Source organism: Coenobita brevimanus, chromosome 68 (assembly GCF_032717465.1).
Source record: "Coenobita brevimanus isolate Jiangsu-jjx chromosome 68, ASM3271746v2, whole genome shotgun sequence".
Taxonomy (NCBI): Eukaryota; Metazoa; Arthropoda; class Malacostraca; order Decapoda; family Coenobitidae; genus Coenobita; species Coenobita brevimanus.
Window position 1 is genome coordinate 3,015,783 of NC_137021.1, and position 16,718 is coordinate 3,032,500.

General features: G+C 41.2%; 1 protein-coding gene across 1 annotated transcript in view; it reads right to left on the bottom strand.

Annotated features, from left to right (window-relative positions):
• LOC145405807 (uncharacterized) overlaps positions 1-14,972 on the bottom strand; it is a 127,114-nt gene extending 112,142 nt beyond the window's left edge. The window contains exons 1-2 of the mRNA XM_080277045.1: positions 14,966-14,972; positions 11,006-11,737 (exon numbers count right to left, since the gene is read on the bottom strand). Coding sequence (XP_080133171.1) covers positions 11,006-11,737; positions 14,966-14,972 — 739 coding nt within the window. The remainder of the gene's footprint in view (positions 1-11,005; positions 11,738-14,965) is intronic.
• Positions 14,973-16,718: the final 1,746 nt, after the last annotated feature.

Below are 16,718 nucleotides of genomic sequence, written 5' to 3' on the forward strand. Positions count from 1 at the left end.
ATTAAACTGTCACAAGAGAAATGATAACATTTACATTGTAAAAACGTTGTGATATAAGCTTCCTGCAGTAAGCTGGTCACAGGGCTCATGTCAAAAACATGTCTCAACTATGCGAGTAAGACAGTGATAGCCAGCTACATGTCCCTTCTCAAGTTCAGAAGTTTCAAAAGTTCAGATAGTTCATGGACACAAGCACTTCGAAGTTTGAAGGCTTCACTGTATAACATGCAAATTTAGAAGCTGAACAGGCAAATATGAGAAGAATTCACAGCTCTGCAAACAATTTAACTGATGAAATGACAAAACAAAGTCAGTGATGTACTGGGAGCAGGAAGGAATCAGCTCATGGAGTTAAAATCTTCCGAGACTATGGTGCCAACAGGTGGAGCTGCTACAGTACTTCCACAAACTATGATGGAGATAATGAATCACAAGAAGCTAATCACAAAAACTACAGTACTTTTGAAAATCAGTGATGGTAAGATAGGAGGCACAATGATATTTTACTCAATACCAAGAAGCTCCAGTCATATGTATAGTGTAAAGTCACGATCTATCTATTGCCAGACGCCATAATCCCGTAAGGGGTGGCCATTTGACTTTGAGTTATTTGTTTTACAGGGAGGGGCACTAACCCTCCACCAACCCACTTGCTGACACGTAGGGAGCATGTATGGTTTGGTTATATGGTTACCACCCAGCGCTGTAAATGGTTTCTTGGCTTACAGGAAACCATTTGGCTTGTCACCCAATGTAAAGCCACCTGGAAAGGAAAGAAAAGCAATAAGAAGTGACAGGAAAGATGGGAAAAATAGGAATAGTCCATGGGCCAGTGGCAGAATTGGTACAAAAAAAGGAACTAAAATTTTTTGCTATTGGTGCTTAGGGGGCCTCAAACTATTGACAAAAATGCATGATGGCCATTGCAATCTGGTAGCTGAAACCTAGCACGGGCGTTTTTTTCAAAATGGCCGCCATGCGGATTTAGAGTCCCCATAACTCAGCAACTGCTAATGACAGAGACATAATCTTGGTGTCTACAGGTATGTTTTGAGGTCAACAATTGCAATGAACAAAATATTTTTCATCTTGGACTGAATTTTTAGCTGATACTACCTATGTGACTCATTATTTAGGCTCAAACACACATTTTTGGGCCTTTTTTTGTTTACATTTTTAAAATTTTATTTCCATATCTTGACACAGAGACAATTAGTCTACAGCTGTTAACCCTTTGAGTTTCATTTTTATATGAACCTGCACAGGGATACAGTTTGTGTGTGTTTTAGCCTCTTTTTAGGATCCCGTTACTCCCCTTCTTCACAACAACCCAGTTGGTTGCTTTAAACTTTAAAACAGGTTATGGCTCCTTAAAACTTCGCAACCATAAAAGGTTCCATAATTTTTCCCTTGCAGTGTTTAAAATGTAACTTCATACATTTTTATTCCTTTTTCAGATTGATAGCAGCACTGACCAAAGAGCTACAGAAGTCATGTCGTCTGATGAATCAGAGACTGCACTGAAGGCCAAACGGCTGAAGCAGGACACTGCAAAGTGTATTATTTGCAAAAGAGAAGCATCTGTCACAGTGGATATTCAGTCATGGCACGTGTTGTTAGCTGCTGCCAAACTGAAAGATTTCAAGCCAATATTGGACATTACATCGTCAGAAGAGGAAATTCCTGTCAACGCTTACTATCATTGCAATTGTCGCTCAAATTTCACACACAAAAAAGCACTGGGAAAACTACTAGATTCAAAAACCTGTGGTAATAAAGAACATGATGGTTCAGAAATGAAATCAACACTGTTAACAAGACAGCCCAGCACGTCACGAGTTTATCAGAAAAGTGTATATTTTGTGACGAGAGAACCACTCAAACGTTCATTTGAACTGAGAGCAAATGAGAAGATAAGGTCTGTGGCTATACAAAGAATGGATAGAAAGATAATTTCCTTAACTTCAAGAGAGCTGGTTGCAGCTGAGGCTCATTATCACAAATCGTGCTATGTCAACTATAGAAGACCACAGGCATCAGTATCACAACAGTAATAAGATTCTGAGGACATGGAAACAGTTTACAACAAAGCAGAGACTGAGGCCTTTGACATGCTCTTCGGCTACATCAGAAATAATGTTTTTCTCAATCCAAGAATGATGACAATGGCTGAATTGACAGACAAACTGATTTCATTTATGAATGACTTAAATGTACCCAATGTCAAGTCTTCAACCAAGAAACACGTGAGGCACAGGCTTCCTGGTGAATTTGGAGAAAGTCTCCATATTTTTCCTGGAGAGAAGGGAAGGCTGTTGGTTCTCCCAGACAATCTGACTCTTGAAATGCTTGATACAAAATATCTGAACGTAAAGAGTGAGGTAGACGAACTTAAGAAGGAACACAAAGAAGACAATGTTCTTAGGAAAGCTGCAGAACACTTGCAGGGAGAGATTAATAAGTCTAAAGTGAGGAACCCTGGCCACCACAGCCTGAAGAACTTAATCAGAAGTATGTCACTATGCCATCAGATCTTATTGAATACTTGACAACATTACTAGTCAGTGGATACCCCAGCAGGACACCATCAGCTCATTTGCAGACACTTGTATGGTCATTTGCACAGGATTTGGTGTACAGTGTAACAGGAGGAACTTTGCTCACAACAAAGCACATTCTTCTGCCATGCGCAGTCAAGACTCTGACAGGAAATGATGAACTTATCAAGGTACTCAATCGTCTTGGCCAGGCAATCTCATATTCAAAGCTAGCTGAAATAGATACAGCTCTTTGTTTGCAAAAGTTGGCACATGGGGATGAACAAGGCATGGAACTTCCTCAAAATATACTTCAGGGACTTCCAACAGTTCTTGCCTACGACAATATAGACAGACAGGAAAAAACATCGAGTGGAGAAGGTACATCTCACTGCGTGAATGGCATTGTAATACAGCCTCAAACAATGGCTCCTCACCCAGCAAAGCCCAAACAAATGCAGAAGACAAAACTAAGGTCAATCACTCCACTGCCAGTTTTGATGCCTGATTATAATGCAGGAAAGCGCTGTGGTCCAAGCCCTATAATGGTTCTTCCAGTGAATGCACACAGTGTTGTGGCACTTGCACATGACAAAAACCTGTTATGGACACTAGTTCGACAGCATGACACCTCCAGCCAAAGTGTTCCCTCCTGGACTGGATTTAACATTGAGACCAGGACTGACATCTTAGTGTCAAAAGATATAGTGAGCTATTTGCCAACTATCAATGCACCTGCAACACAGTTATCCACTGTTTATGAGATTCTGTGCCAGGTTCTGAAGATTATGAATGCTCTCAACCTACAAGATATTGTGTGTGTTTGATCAAGCTTTATATGTCAAAGCTGCTGAGACAGTTTGGAAGCACCAAGGCAGGTTCAAACAGACTCTTCTGAGAGTTTTCCACACTATTTGCAATCTCCTTTCCATCTTTGGAAAGAGATTTGGTGATGCTGGACTCAGAGATGTTGCTGTAGAGTCAGGAATAATAGCAGAAGGTTCCACTGCCAGTGTTCTAGAGAGACGACAGTACATTTGTGGAGTGCACCTACACAAACTTATGTATGAAGCACTCTTGAGACTGGTCTGGAAAGGTTTCCACCCATGGCTAGAAGAAATCCATCCTCTGGATCTGCTGGTGCTCCCTGATCCCGTCAGGTGTATAGAAGAGCTCCATGAGAATCCTTGCTCTGAGACCCTTGAAGCCTTCCATCACCATCCAGCTTGTGTTTAGATCTTGAGACGATTCAGTGAGTATATGGACTTGCTTTGGTACCACAGTGGAGATCTTGCAGCTTTCTGGATGTCCTACATTGATTTAGTGGACATAATGTTGGGGCTGCTAAGGGCATCTAGAGAAGGGGATTGGTTTCTTCACCTCCACACAATTCATTCACTCATCCCATTGTGCTTTTCCTATGACAAACAAAACTATGCCAGATGTTTGCCAGTATACTATGCAGAAATGACACGGCCGCCAGAAGACCACCCAGCTATATTTAAACATTTTCAGAATGGTGGTTTCTCCGTTCAGATTGGAGACAGCAATCTGTTTGGTCGCATACCTGTTGATGAAACTATCGAACAAACAGTGAATAAGGACACCCAGACTGCAGGAGGCATCAAAGGATTCAGCAGGAAATCGGGAGCAGTGAGCAAATACTACATCACTACCGAGTTTCGCAGCACATGCATGAGGCAGTTGAGAGAGCTAATTGACTTGCAGAGTCCAGGAATTTGTCATGCAGATTTAGAACCCTCACGTATTGAAAGGGATGAAGCTGATGTAGAGTCAATCGTGGAAATATTAGAACACCAGTGGACACATCCTTTGCAAAATAAACCCAGATACAGTCGACTTATCAACTGCTGTTGTAGCACCACCAGATGTTGCCAAGGACTTATTACAAGCCAAAGATAAAGGAGAGGTGCCCTATGAAAGATTTCAGAAAGACAGGCTATACCCTGGAAGGACCAAACAGTTTCACGATAGATTGCCAAAGCTGAAACTAAAAACATTCAGCAGTATGAAAGAATCAACAAAATCCAAATCACAGAACAAAGAAGTGTTCTTGAAGGGAGATTGCAGACTATTTGGCCATATGGTACTAATTGCTACCAGCAGAAATCTCAATATGCAAGAAGTCTCAAAGCACCCTCTAGGTCCCCTGCCCTGGGCTCTAGCCAACGGCGATGGCACAATGAAAAAGACAAATAAAGATGCTTTAGCCAGAGAACTTAAGAAGAAAGCAGCATCAGCTGAGACTATTTCAAAGCCTTTAGCAACCATACTTGATGGCATGAGTGTACTTCAGAAGATGCACGGCGAAAACTATACCTTCGCTGAGCTCTCTGAACAGCTGTTTGATCTGATTAGAAATGCTGGAAATGGAAGTGATAAAATAGATGTGTTCGATGTTTACAAAAGCAAATCAATCAAAACTGCTGAGAAGGCAAACAGGATCAGCTGAAGGAGTTGTGTGTGCACGCATTACACCTAAGCACCGCATTAAACAGTGCCATTGTGCTCTTTCTTGCCCTTTGAGTAAAGCCAAACTAATTGAGTTCCATGTTGAAGATTGGAAGAGACCTGATATGCAAGAAAAGCTGCAAGATACTAAGCTGTATGTGACCTGTGATTGCCAATGCTTCAAAATTACAGCTAAGGGCTGTGAGACATTGGAGGAACTCAAAAGCTCACAGGAGCAGGCGGATACTCGTATACTGCTGCATGCAAAGCAAGCAGCTGCTCTCTATTGTTCAGTTATCATTGTTGCTGATGACACTCATGTGCTGGTTCCAAGCCTGGCATTTGAAAATCAGATCAGCTGCAACTTGTACATAAAGAGTGGCACCAGAACACGAACAAGAATTCTTGATGTAAAGAAAATGTGTGCAACGCAACTGTTGGCCAGGGAATATGCCATGCACTTCCAGGGATGCATGCTTTTACTGGATGCGATACACTCAGTGCTTTCCCAGGCCAAGGCAAGCTGAAGCCCTTGAAACTATTCCTTGAGAATACCTCATTCCAGGAAGCATTTACAGATTTGGGACAGAGATGGCAGCTTTCAGATGACATATTTCAGGTACTTGAGAACTTCACTGCAAAATGTACTCTGCACGATCATCCATTCCTGATGTCAACGAACTTCAGTGCAATCTATTTCGGGCCAAGAGAGGGGATGTGGAGTCGGGCCAGCTTCCCCCCTGTAAAGACTGCTTGTATATGCATGCTTTGAGGGCCAACTTCCAGTCTGCAGTATGACGTAGAAGCCTAGAAAAGTGTCCTGAGATCCCTAACCCAGACGACAGTCATGGCTGGAAGACTACTGAGACTGGTGATCTCACAATCAAGTGGATGACTGGATCTCCAGCTCCAGAGGTGGTTCTAGACCTTCTTGCCTGTAGATGTAGACAAGCATGTAAGGCTCCACAGTGTGAATGCCTCATAAATGGACTCAAATGCTCAGAAGCTTGTTATTTACAGGACTGTTCCAATATGGCTGATGAGGTTGATCAGCAAGATCATGACATGTCTGATGAGGAGGTGCAAATCACTGAACCTAATACCTTTTGCTGCAAATATATGAAAAACTCGTGTTTATTTCAGCATAAATCTGACATCTTAACTTTAACCTTTGTAATTCACATCTGCTAGAGTTGCGATGTTATGTAAAACATTTCATTGAAAAGTCCGCCATGAAAAAGTAATTCACTTGACCCTATGTTCAGTTCATCAAATATTGTCTCAGAAATGTAATTTAATTTGTAGTTTGTAAATGTTGTAAATTTTATGCAGAAGTAAACTTCATTAAGTATGTAAAATATTTTGGCACAATGCTCCTGAGACAAAATAAGAACATGTAATACAAATAAACAGTAAAAGGGATTTGTCTGTTCAACAAGCATTATCGATACATTAATAAAACATGCATTTGAAATGAAAAAATATTTTATTTTTCTACTTTTTAGACACCTACAATAAGCATCCTTTAATTTTAGATTAGAAGGCAGGCTATTATTGCATGGTCAAAAATATTTGTTCATGCTTTGTTAAACTGTTTCTATTAAAATAATGCTAAATATCGATGCTGGGAATTAGCTACAAATGGCCTGATGACAGACCTTACGCTACTCATTACAGAGGGCCATCATATATATTCAAGCTCAACAGACATGTAGGCAACTAAAAAGCATTGTTAAGTTTAGTTCACCCAAATGGTACCAGTTGGTCAACTTACAGCCGCTGGCCCACGGACAAGATGGGAGGGCAGGCACAGAAAAAGAATGATAAAAGCAGGACTACATCAAGTGAGTGGATGATGGTTGCCACCATCATTTTTTTTTATTTTTATTTTTTTATTAATGTGAGGAAGAAGGAACCAAAGGCAACGAGCCCGCAGAACTACCACTAAAGTTATGATAATGGCAGTAAATTGCAAAAATTGGAGATGAAACCGGTGACTACATCAGTAGCATTCTCAAGATACTGTATCAAGAACAGGTCAGAAGTGAAAAATGAAGATGGCAAATAGTGGCACTGAAAGGAGTGGAAAAGAAAAAGTTAATGAACCTCTTTAAATTATGACACAGACAGAAAGAGCTATAAAAAGACCATAATACAACATGATATGTTCCACGAGGAAAGAGAAATCAATGAGAAGCCAAAACAAAAAGCTGCAAAACTAAACTCTGAAAACCCTAAAACCTGTACGTGGTCCAACGACTTCTTTAGCAAAAGGAAAGTACTGTAATAATCTTGAAAGACAGGAAGGTTCAGCCCAGGCAGGTGCAACCAATCAGTTGAAAAAGAAGATTGTACATATTGCAATGAAACATGCATTGTCTCACCAAATTGAATATTATGTACACTAATGTGGATATTTGACTGGACAAGTTATGAGAGTCTAAAATTGTAACTGAATAAAGGGAACCTGACATCAAACCATTAGCAGAAGTGAATCCAAAACATTCCATATATGAGAAAAACCTTTATCAGGATTTTAAATATGGGAAATATGAAGTCACTGAGAATGAAGCTTACCATTAGTATAGTAATGTTGGTTTATAGGGATAATTGTATGAAATCTGTCTGTATAACTGAACTGTAACTTTAAGTCAGCAGACCAAATTATGATTTTAGTATTGATCCAAGGGCCTTCTTTCCATTGGAATAAGTCTAAAGATAAACTTATTACCAGCTACCATAGATGCATATTAATATAAACTGCTTGTTGCTTGTTTCAGTAACTTAACACAATGAATATGTTTACGAACAATAATGCGATGGGCAGTAATATGCATTAATTTTTTTTACATTTTCATCTCAAACTGGATCCACTGCAAAAGAGATCCTATTCTTCCAATGTAAAACTAATATACTTAATACATGATCAACTGTTATGATGGAGTGCATGATTTATTCATAATAGTTTAGATATGATTCATTCTAAAAGTAAAAATGAATCAAGATGTTCATGTACTTAACTTGTTTTTAATAAGACACTTTGACATGCTGAGTATGTGAAAGAGGACAAGTCTAGAAGAGCTCCTGTTATTTATATTAAAAAAAAAAAAAAATGAAGTTGAAAGTTTTATGACAAGGATTTAGTTTAATATTTGAGAAATTCATTTATGACACTTTAAACCAACAAGAATAGCTTGTATGATACTAAGGGCAGCAAGGTTACGTGAATTGACATTGGCAGTGATGGTAGTGGGAGGCACATCGATTCTGCCCAAAAATTCATTAGTCTCTGAACTCTTCTTATTAGTTTGGAATAGGTAAGTAAGTTAGGTTAGGTTGTCAAGTTAGATTAGTTTGGTTAGTAAAGATGAAATGATTTGTGACAGATTGGCCTTTGGGCTGAATCGACTACTACCTGGGTTGTTTAATCATGTCATAAAAATTATATGTTTTACAACTTCAAAACTTATCACCAGGATAATAAGGCTTTAATTTATTGAGAAAAAATTATGATTGTAAATCATAAGCACAAGAGCTCTCCTAGAGTTTCAACAAACAACTGATATTGCAACTTTGTGGTTAATCTTTTCTCAATGTTCATCTTTGAGTTGAGATCTCACTGGGTTTGATAAACTTCATCTGCAAGAAAAGCTGTCCATGTCAAAAACATGTTGCCATAAGAAGCAATTTTCCTCTTGCAAATGCAGTGCTGCAGCTCTGTGATTATTCTTTTCAAAGTGTTCATCTTCAAGTTGAGAACTGACTGGGTTTGATATACTTCATCCATGGAAAAAGCCGTTGTGTCACTGAATAGTGGGGGGATTGTTACTCGACTAAGTTTGTTACAACAGTGACTAGACACAGGGAAACAGACAAAAGAAGGATGCTGGATCATGTTCTGAGCAATAATGAGAATTTTGTACAGCATATCATTTTGCAACCACTTGGTAAAAATTAGAACTGGATGAAAAAGTGGCACCTGGAGGACGTGAAGAAATGTGTGCCAGAAAGAGGGATTAAGAGCCATATCAAAGCACTGAATCCCAAATTATCTGTATGCAGAAAACTTGACAAAAATAAGATGAAAATGAAGACTGCAGAATAAATTTAGTGAAACTGAATGAGGTGGTGGCAGATACATAACAAGAATGGATGAGAAACAAAGGAAACATACAGATGGCAACAGTGAGAGACTTGAAACTAGGAAAATAGTCAGAAATAATGAAAGGAATACAATTAGTGAGGTAAAAAAACAGAATGCTTGGCAACAGTGTGAGACGATTAGGAAAATGTGAAAACTAATGAAAGGAAAATAATGAGGCAAAGAATACTCTTAAAAAGCTTTGAGAATACACAATGACAGGCAGACAAAGAGGAAACCGCCTGTATTTGAACAACACATGGATGAATGTAACAGACTATGACCACGAATGCCAACCAGAAAGTATTAGTACTGTCTAATTTTTTCACATAAGTTTTTAAAAAAAAATGGGAGATATGTCAGATTCAAAGATGAAAACTGATAGAGAACTTGTGGACACATATCTCATTCCTGAAAAGTTAAGAATGTTTAACATGGAGGTGGGAACGTTGTGGGTACAGTTGCAACGGGCAGAACCGAAAAAGATGTGGGATGAGGTCACAGTGTGACCTTAGGGATAAGGGTTTGCATAAAGAGGCTCCCAGAGACAAAGTGGTGTGGAAAACTGCTATTATGTGACCAAGGCCAACGCATACAGGCATGTTCGAACTTTTATGAACGAAAAAACAACTGAAACGAGCAAATCGTCAGGGCCAGACCAATTACATCCAAGAAGGATCATGAATTAGTAAATGAGCTTGCAGGGCCATCTGCAATAAAATTCAAGAGTTTCTTGATGAGGGTGAAACACCTGTACCCAAGGACTGGATATGTGAAAATAAAACAGCTATATTTAAGACATGAGGGAAGTTGTCTGGAGAATTATTGTCCTGACAGCCTAATAAGTCACAGTTATTTGAATAACTGATGAAAGATGACACTGTGATACAGTAACACCTTAAATCTGACTAACTGGGGCTTAAGCCTGTCTGACTTTGCCGACAATCTGGCGTACCTATAACCATCCCATCTGTGGGGGAAATTAAAACCTTTTTATTGTATTTATAAAAAATAAAAATCCTAGGCAGCTATTTGGGGGCTGATTTTTTTGCCCTTTAAACCATGGGCCCTTTACGTACTGTAAAATAGAGGTGTACAAATACCGTGTGAACAGCATTATACAAGTCTTTATATTTCAACGTGATGAAAAGGGAATGAGAATGAGAACCTAAAAAAAAGTTATATACATACATATATATATATATATATATATATATATATATATTTTACTGATTTCCTGTCAATAAATTTTACTATTTCTCAAACTTCCTCTGCAAAATATGGGCAATTAACCGTGCAGTAATATATAAAGGGTATAATTTTTAATACCACGATATATAAACGGCACGGCAACAAACACTACTATGTAGCAAACATACAGTGTAATGTTCACATACTATGCAAAGAACAAAAAACAAACTATAAATGACACATACATATAAAAAGTACTTAAAAAAAAAAAATTGCACATTGGAGCCATGTGGGGGTAAAATGGAGTGTTGCAGGATGGAAGGCACTCAAATCTACAGCAGAGGTAACAACAATAAATAAAATAAGGGAGAGTACAATAAGAGACAAAAGGTCGCCTACTATTCCACTGTGTTTACATCATTTAGTGCATGTCTTATTTTCTTCCCTCATGCACTGCATCAAATACAATAATCTATGCATGTTTGAAGAACATGCCAAGCCTCTCTCAGCTCAAAAATATTGGCCAGTAGAAGAAATTTAGATGGTGAAATATTAACATGACAGAAAACATACCAAGACTCATCAGCTTATGGCTAATCACCAAACAGAGGAAAGTGTGACTGGCAGGTGAACTTTTGTCCCACTGAACAAGGGCGAGACTTACCTAACATCTTGATGACTGCCTTATTCCTGGAGCCATCATTTGTGGAGGAACTGCTACCGGCCGTGATCGAAGGCACAGCACGAGTCAGCCGGCTAGAGCGCTTCAGTTGTACGGCGATCAGCACATACAGGACAGTGATCAGCAACAACGGGGCCACAAAGAACAACACAGTGGAGATTTCAAAGGCCATATACAAAAGTTCTTTCATCTGGCATGCAGCTGTGCTAAGTATGTCCTCACCATCTTCATTCTTGGCATATACAATGCCGTACTGTATGGCTATAGGCACGGCACAGGCGGTGGCTACAATCCAAATGACTGCTATGGAACGCACAACACGGCCTAGTTGTGACATAGTGTGAGAGCGAAGGGGGTGGCAGATACCTATGTAGCGTTCCACAGTGAAGGCTGCAATGGTAAGTATACTAGCGTTGGTTGAAATCTCAGCAGTAAAGCCCCGTATGAAGCAGAACTCTGGGCCAAATATGTATGGGGAGCCTCGCCAGAGAATATACAGATCATCAGGCATGCCAAAAGCCAGAAGTAGTAGGTCGCTTATGGCCATACTGAATAGGTAGTAGTTCGTGGCTGTGTGCATGATTCGATTCCTCACTATCACCACACAGGTAGCCACATTGCCTAGCACACCTGTGATTGTTATTAATATGTATATCACTGTCATCACCAGAGTCATGGTCTTGCCGTGAGGGAATATATCACTTTCACCATCAGCTTCCGTTCCATTGGTTTGGTCATAGAGGGTGAGGTTGGGGTCAAGAGTGAGGTTGGGGAAGAGTGAGGGAGTGATGGTGGTTAGGTTGGATGGGGTGGGAAGAAGAGCAAGAGTAGGGTTGTTCAAGGGGGATGAGGCGGGATGCAGAGTTGCTTCTTCCATTCTGACACCTGAAACAAAGAAATGAGAACTATTAATAAATAAGTTTCCCACGATATGGCTTTTGCTTAACTAATTCCTGGTGTGATATGGTGCTGGGATGAGTCATGGTATGTGATGTGATGGAATGGGTACTGGTGTGATAATGGGATGGGTACTGGTGTGATAATGGGATGGGTACTGGTGTGATAATGGGATGGGTACTGGTGTGATAATGGGATGAGATGGGTACCAGTGTGATAATGGAATGAGATGAGTACTGGTGTGCTAATGGGATGGGTACTGGTGTGCTAATGGGATGGGTACTGGTGTGATAATGGGATGGGTACTAGTGTGATAATGGGATGGGTACTGGTGTGATAATGGGATGGGTACTGGTGTGATAATGGGATGGGTACTGGTGTGATAATGGGATGGGTACTGGTGTGATAATGGGAAGGGTACTGGTGTGATAAATGGGATGGGTACTGGTGTGATAATGGGAAGTGTACTGGTGTGATAATGGGATGGGTACTGGTGTGATAATGGGACGGATACTGGTGTGATCATGGGGAAAGGAAAAATATATTTAGGGTGGCAGGTCAGGTGAAGAGGGATAATCGGGATATCATAGGTGAGTAGTGTGTGAAGAATGATGAAGGAAGGGTAGTGGTGAACAGTGAGGATATTAAAGATGCATGGAGAGAGCATTATAACCGGTTGTTGAATGAGGAGTTTGACTGGGACAGGGAAGGTTTGGAGCCAGCAGATCCAGTGTCTGGCCCTTGGCCTTTGATTGATACTGCTACTGTGAGTAAGGCAATAGGCAGGATGAGGGTGGGGAAGGCAGCAGGTGTGTCTGGGTTGACTGCCAAAATGTTGAAGGCCTCAGGCGATATAGAGGTGAGTTTAGTCACTGACCTGATAAATAGGATTATTTATGAGTGTGTTGTCCCAGATGATTGGCTGAAGAGTGTAATTGTAAATGTGTATAAAGGGAAGGGTGATGCCCTGGAAAGAGGGAATTATAGAGGTATAAAGCTTTTAGATCAGATAATGAAGGTAATGAAGAGAGTTTTAGAAGGTATGATTAGAGAAAGAGTGAATATTGATGAGATGCAGTTTGGGTTTATGCCAGGTAGGGGGACCACTGATGCCATATTCATTGTTCGACAGCTTCAGGAAAAATATATTGGTAGGAGAAGGGATCTTTATTTTGTTTTTGTTGATTTGGAAAAGGCCTTTGACAGAGTCCCTAGAGAGGTGGTGAAGTGGGCAATGAGAAAGCTTGGCTTGGAGGAGTGGCTGGTTAGGGTGGTTATGGCCATGTATGTGGGTGCTCACACCCAGGTGAGAGTGAATGGAGATTTGAGTGATGAGTTTTCCGTGAACGTTGGTGTGCATCAGGGGTCAGTCTTGAGTCCCATGTTGTTTATCATGGTACTTGAAGCCCTTTCTCGTGACTTTAGAAACGGACTCCCGTGGGAGTTGTTGTATGCTGATGATTTGGTGTTGATTGCAGAGAATGGAAGGGAGGTGGAGGAAAGGTTTAGGAAGTGGAGAGATGGTATGGGGCAAAAGGGTTTAAGGGTAAATGCAGATAAAACAAAAGTGATGATATCTAGGGTTGGTGGCGGTACTGTCAAAGACGAGGGAGAGTGGCCATGTGCAGTTTGCCACAAGGGCGTGGGAAGTAATTCCATCTTGTGCGGTGTGTGTGATAAATGGGTGCATAAGAGATGTAGTGGTATCAGAGGTAGACTGCGAGATAATGCTGATTTTATGTGTACGGCGTGCCGGGGTGAGCAGGTGGAGATCGTCAGACGTGAAAGAATTGAACTTGCTGGTGAATCTCTTGAGTGTGTGGAAGAGTTTTGTTATTTAGGAGACATGTTGTGTGCTGGAGGTGGGGCTGGAGCTAGCTCTGTGGCTAGGGTGAGAAGTGGTTGGAAGAAGTTCAGGGAGCTCTTGCCTCTCCTGACATTGAGGGGGCTCTCCCTACGTGCTAAGGGGTCTTTGTATGCAGCGTGTGTTAGGAGTGTAATGCTGTATGGCAGTGAGACCTGGGCAGTGAAGGAGGAAGACATTCGCCGGCTCAGACGTACAGAAATGACAATGATTAGGTGGATGTGCAGTGCGTCCCTGCGTCCAAGGCCTGGAGGGGCTGGGTTTACAATGGAAGAGTTGAGAGGTAGGATGGGACTGGAGTGTATTGGTGTTGTGATGAGGAGAGGTAGATTGAGGTGGTTTGGACATGTGGAGAGGATGGGGGGTGATAGTTGGGTGAGGAAGGTGAGAAGTGTTAATATTGGGGGTGGGGTTATGAGGGGTAGACCGAGAAAGACATGGGACGAGGTCATTAAGTGTGACCTTAGGGTTAAGGGACTGAACAGGGAGGCTGCAATGGATCGTGCAGCATGGAGAGCCGCCATTAGGTGACCAAGGCCGACACATGCAAGCATGTTGGAGCCTTTAAAAACGAAAACGAAAACGAAAACTGTTGTGATGAGATGGGTATTGGTGTGATATTCCTGCCTCTCCCCCCCCCCTTCCTCCCACTCCTCTCTCCATTCCTCTCACACAATTCATTTCCTATCCCATTCAGCCTCACTAAGATTCTCAATCTAGGCCACAAACGATTTCTTTGTCGTCTGTATCACTAATAGCAACATGGCAGAAAAAGACAATGCACTTTATTTTTTTCTTAACAAAAAGTACTTATTAGTTTCCAGGCTCCCATGATTAACTTTTAAGATTATCACTAAAGTTGTCCTGGTCAAGAGAGGTAATGCTGGCTCGATTATTACTCTCGGGATCATATGGCTCTCTCAGTTTCATAAATCCATACTATTAATGCGTATTTTTATTCAATTCAGTTACTGTACTAGTTAAGTCTATGGCACTCATCATTATTATCCCTTTCACTACAATGACACGCTCTTTTAGTTTATTCCTGCTAACTCCAGACGATTTTAACTAAGCAAGGCTAACCAACAGTAAATGGATTATGGGGGGCTGTACCTAACCCCGACAATCTGAAAACCCTCCCTTATGGAGAATAAAATCGTCTGGAGATGGAGTCAACTAACACGCCATCGTAGAGGTGGTAAAATAAGGAATGAAAATCGAGGCGTGCCAAAGTAAGGCAAGTTCAACAAGCATAACACCTCCACCTTTTTCCTGCCAAAGAAGAAACTAGAGGCGGGTGGGACACGCGATATCATTTCAAAAAAGAAAAACCAGTGTTTAAAAATGCACCAGAAATGATGAGTAAAAATTACTTGACTTTGGGCTTACTTGTACTACGAGGGAATCTTTTTCATTTTTTTATGCATGGAAGAAGGACGCAAAGGCCAAACAGCCCGCAAATTGTTCTACTTTTCCCTACCAGTCTTTTTCACACTTTAGTCTGTCTCTCTCTCTCTCTCTCTCTCTCTCTCTCTCTCTCTCCTACCCCCCCGTACGCCTTCATGAAGCTGCTGGCTGCTCAAATTACCCTGAATAGTAGAGGTTTCTATGGCACCTGATTTTCCGTGTTAAAGAACGTCGAAAACTGAGCGTGAAAGAAAAATGAAAATTAGGGGCTTATTTTCTCTCTCTCTCTCTCTCTCTCTCTCTCTCTCTCTCTCTCTCTCTCACATTATACGAGTATGCATGCATACATATACATAGCTACCCATCTAATCTTTACCTATTTATCCTTTTTTTTTTTTTTAATGCAAGGAAGAAGGAATCAAAGGCCAGGAGCCCGTAAACCGTTCCAAGAAAAAAAAAAAAAAATACAACAGAGAGCTAAACTAAGATCCGTTCATTTCGTGATGCCTGGACACTGCCATTGAAAGACTGGAGATCACAGGAAGTAGAAAAATACAGACAGAGGGAGACAGTTCCAGAGTTGACCTGTTACATAAATGAAAGACTGGGAGTAACGGTTAACTCTTGCATTAGTGAGTTGGACAGAAAAGTGACGAGAGTTTGTTCCTAGACGGGTGCTTCGCGCCCGTCGTAGTGGTGAAGGGATGCAAGCAGACAGTTCAGAAGAGCAGTGACCATTGAAGTAGCGATAGCAAAAAAAAAGGATACAACAGTGCATCCTCCCACCACCTCACTCTTACCTTCACACTTCTCTCCATGCTAACCTATTAATCCTTTTACAGGACTGCACACGAGAGAGAGAGAGAGAGAGAGAGAGAGAGAGAGAGAGAGAGAGAGAGAGACGGTTTATTAGCCTCAATTTCCTGCAGTACCTTCCTTTCACACTATATTTTTGGTTCTTCTCCCGACCCGTCACATCAGGTAGCCACAGAAATCTGTATTCAAGGTAATGTTTGAAAGGTCTCAGGGAATGAACTGTCTATACAGTGCCTCGAGACGGTAAAACTAAGGAGGAGGAGGAAATAAAGATAAACAAGAAGCGGAGGAGGAGGAGGAAATAAAGATAAGAAGCGGAGGAAGGAGGAGGAGGAATAAATATGAGGAAGAAGAGGTAAAAATGATCTCCCAAGCGACCTTCTCGATGTTCCTCTTAATTTACTTCGAGAATAATTTTACAAGCAGATAAAGAAGCTCTTGATTTCTTATACCTTTGTGTTCGGCAATTATGGGAACGGCTTGGACGATACCGAGACAGGAGAGAAAGACAGGGTGGAAAAGGGGTGGGAAAGAGGGTAGAAATAAGGATAGAGAGATGGAAGAGGGGAAGAGGTAGGGAAGAGATGGGGAAGCGGGAGGGAGAGATGGGGAAGCGGGAGGAAGAGATGGGGAAGCGGGAGGAAGAGATGGGGAAGCGGGAGGAGACAGGGAAGAGGGAGGAAGAGACAGGGAAGAGGGAGGAAGAGATGG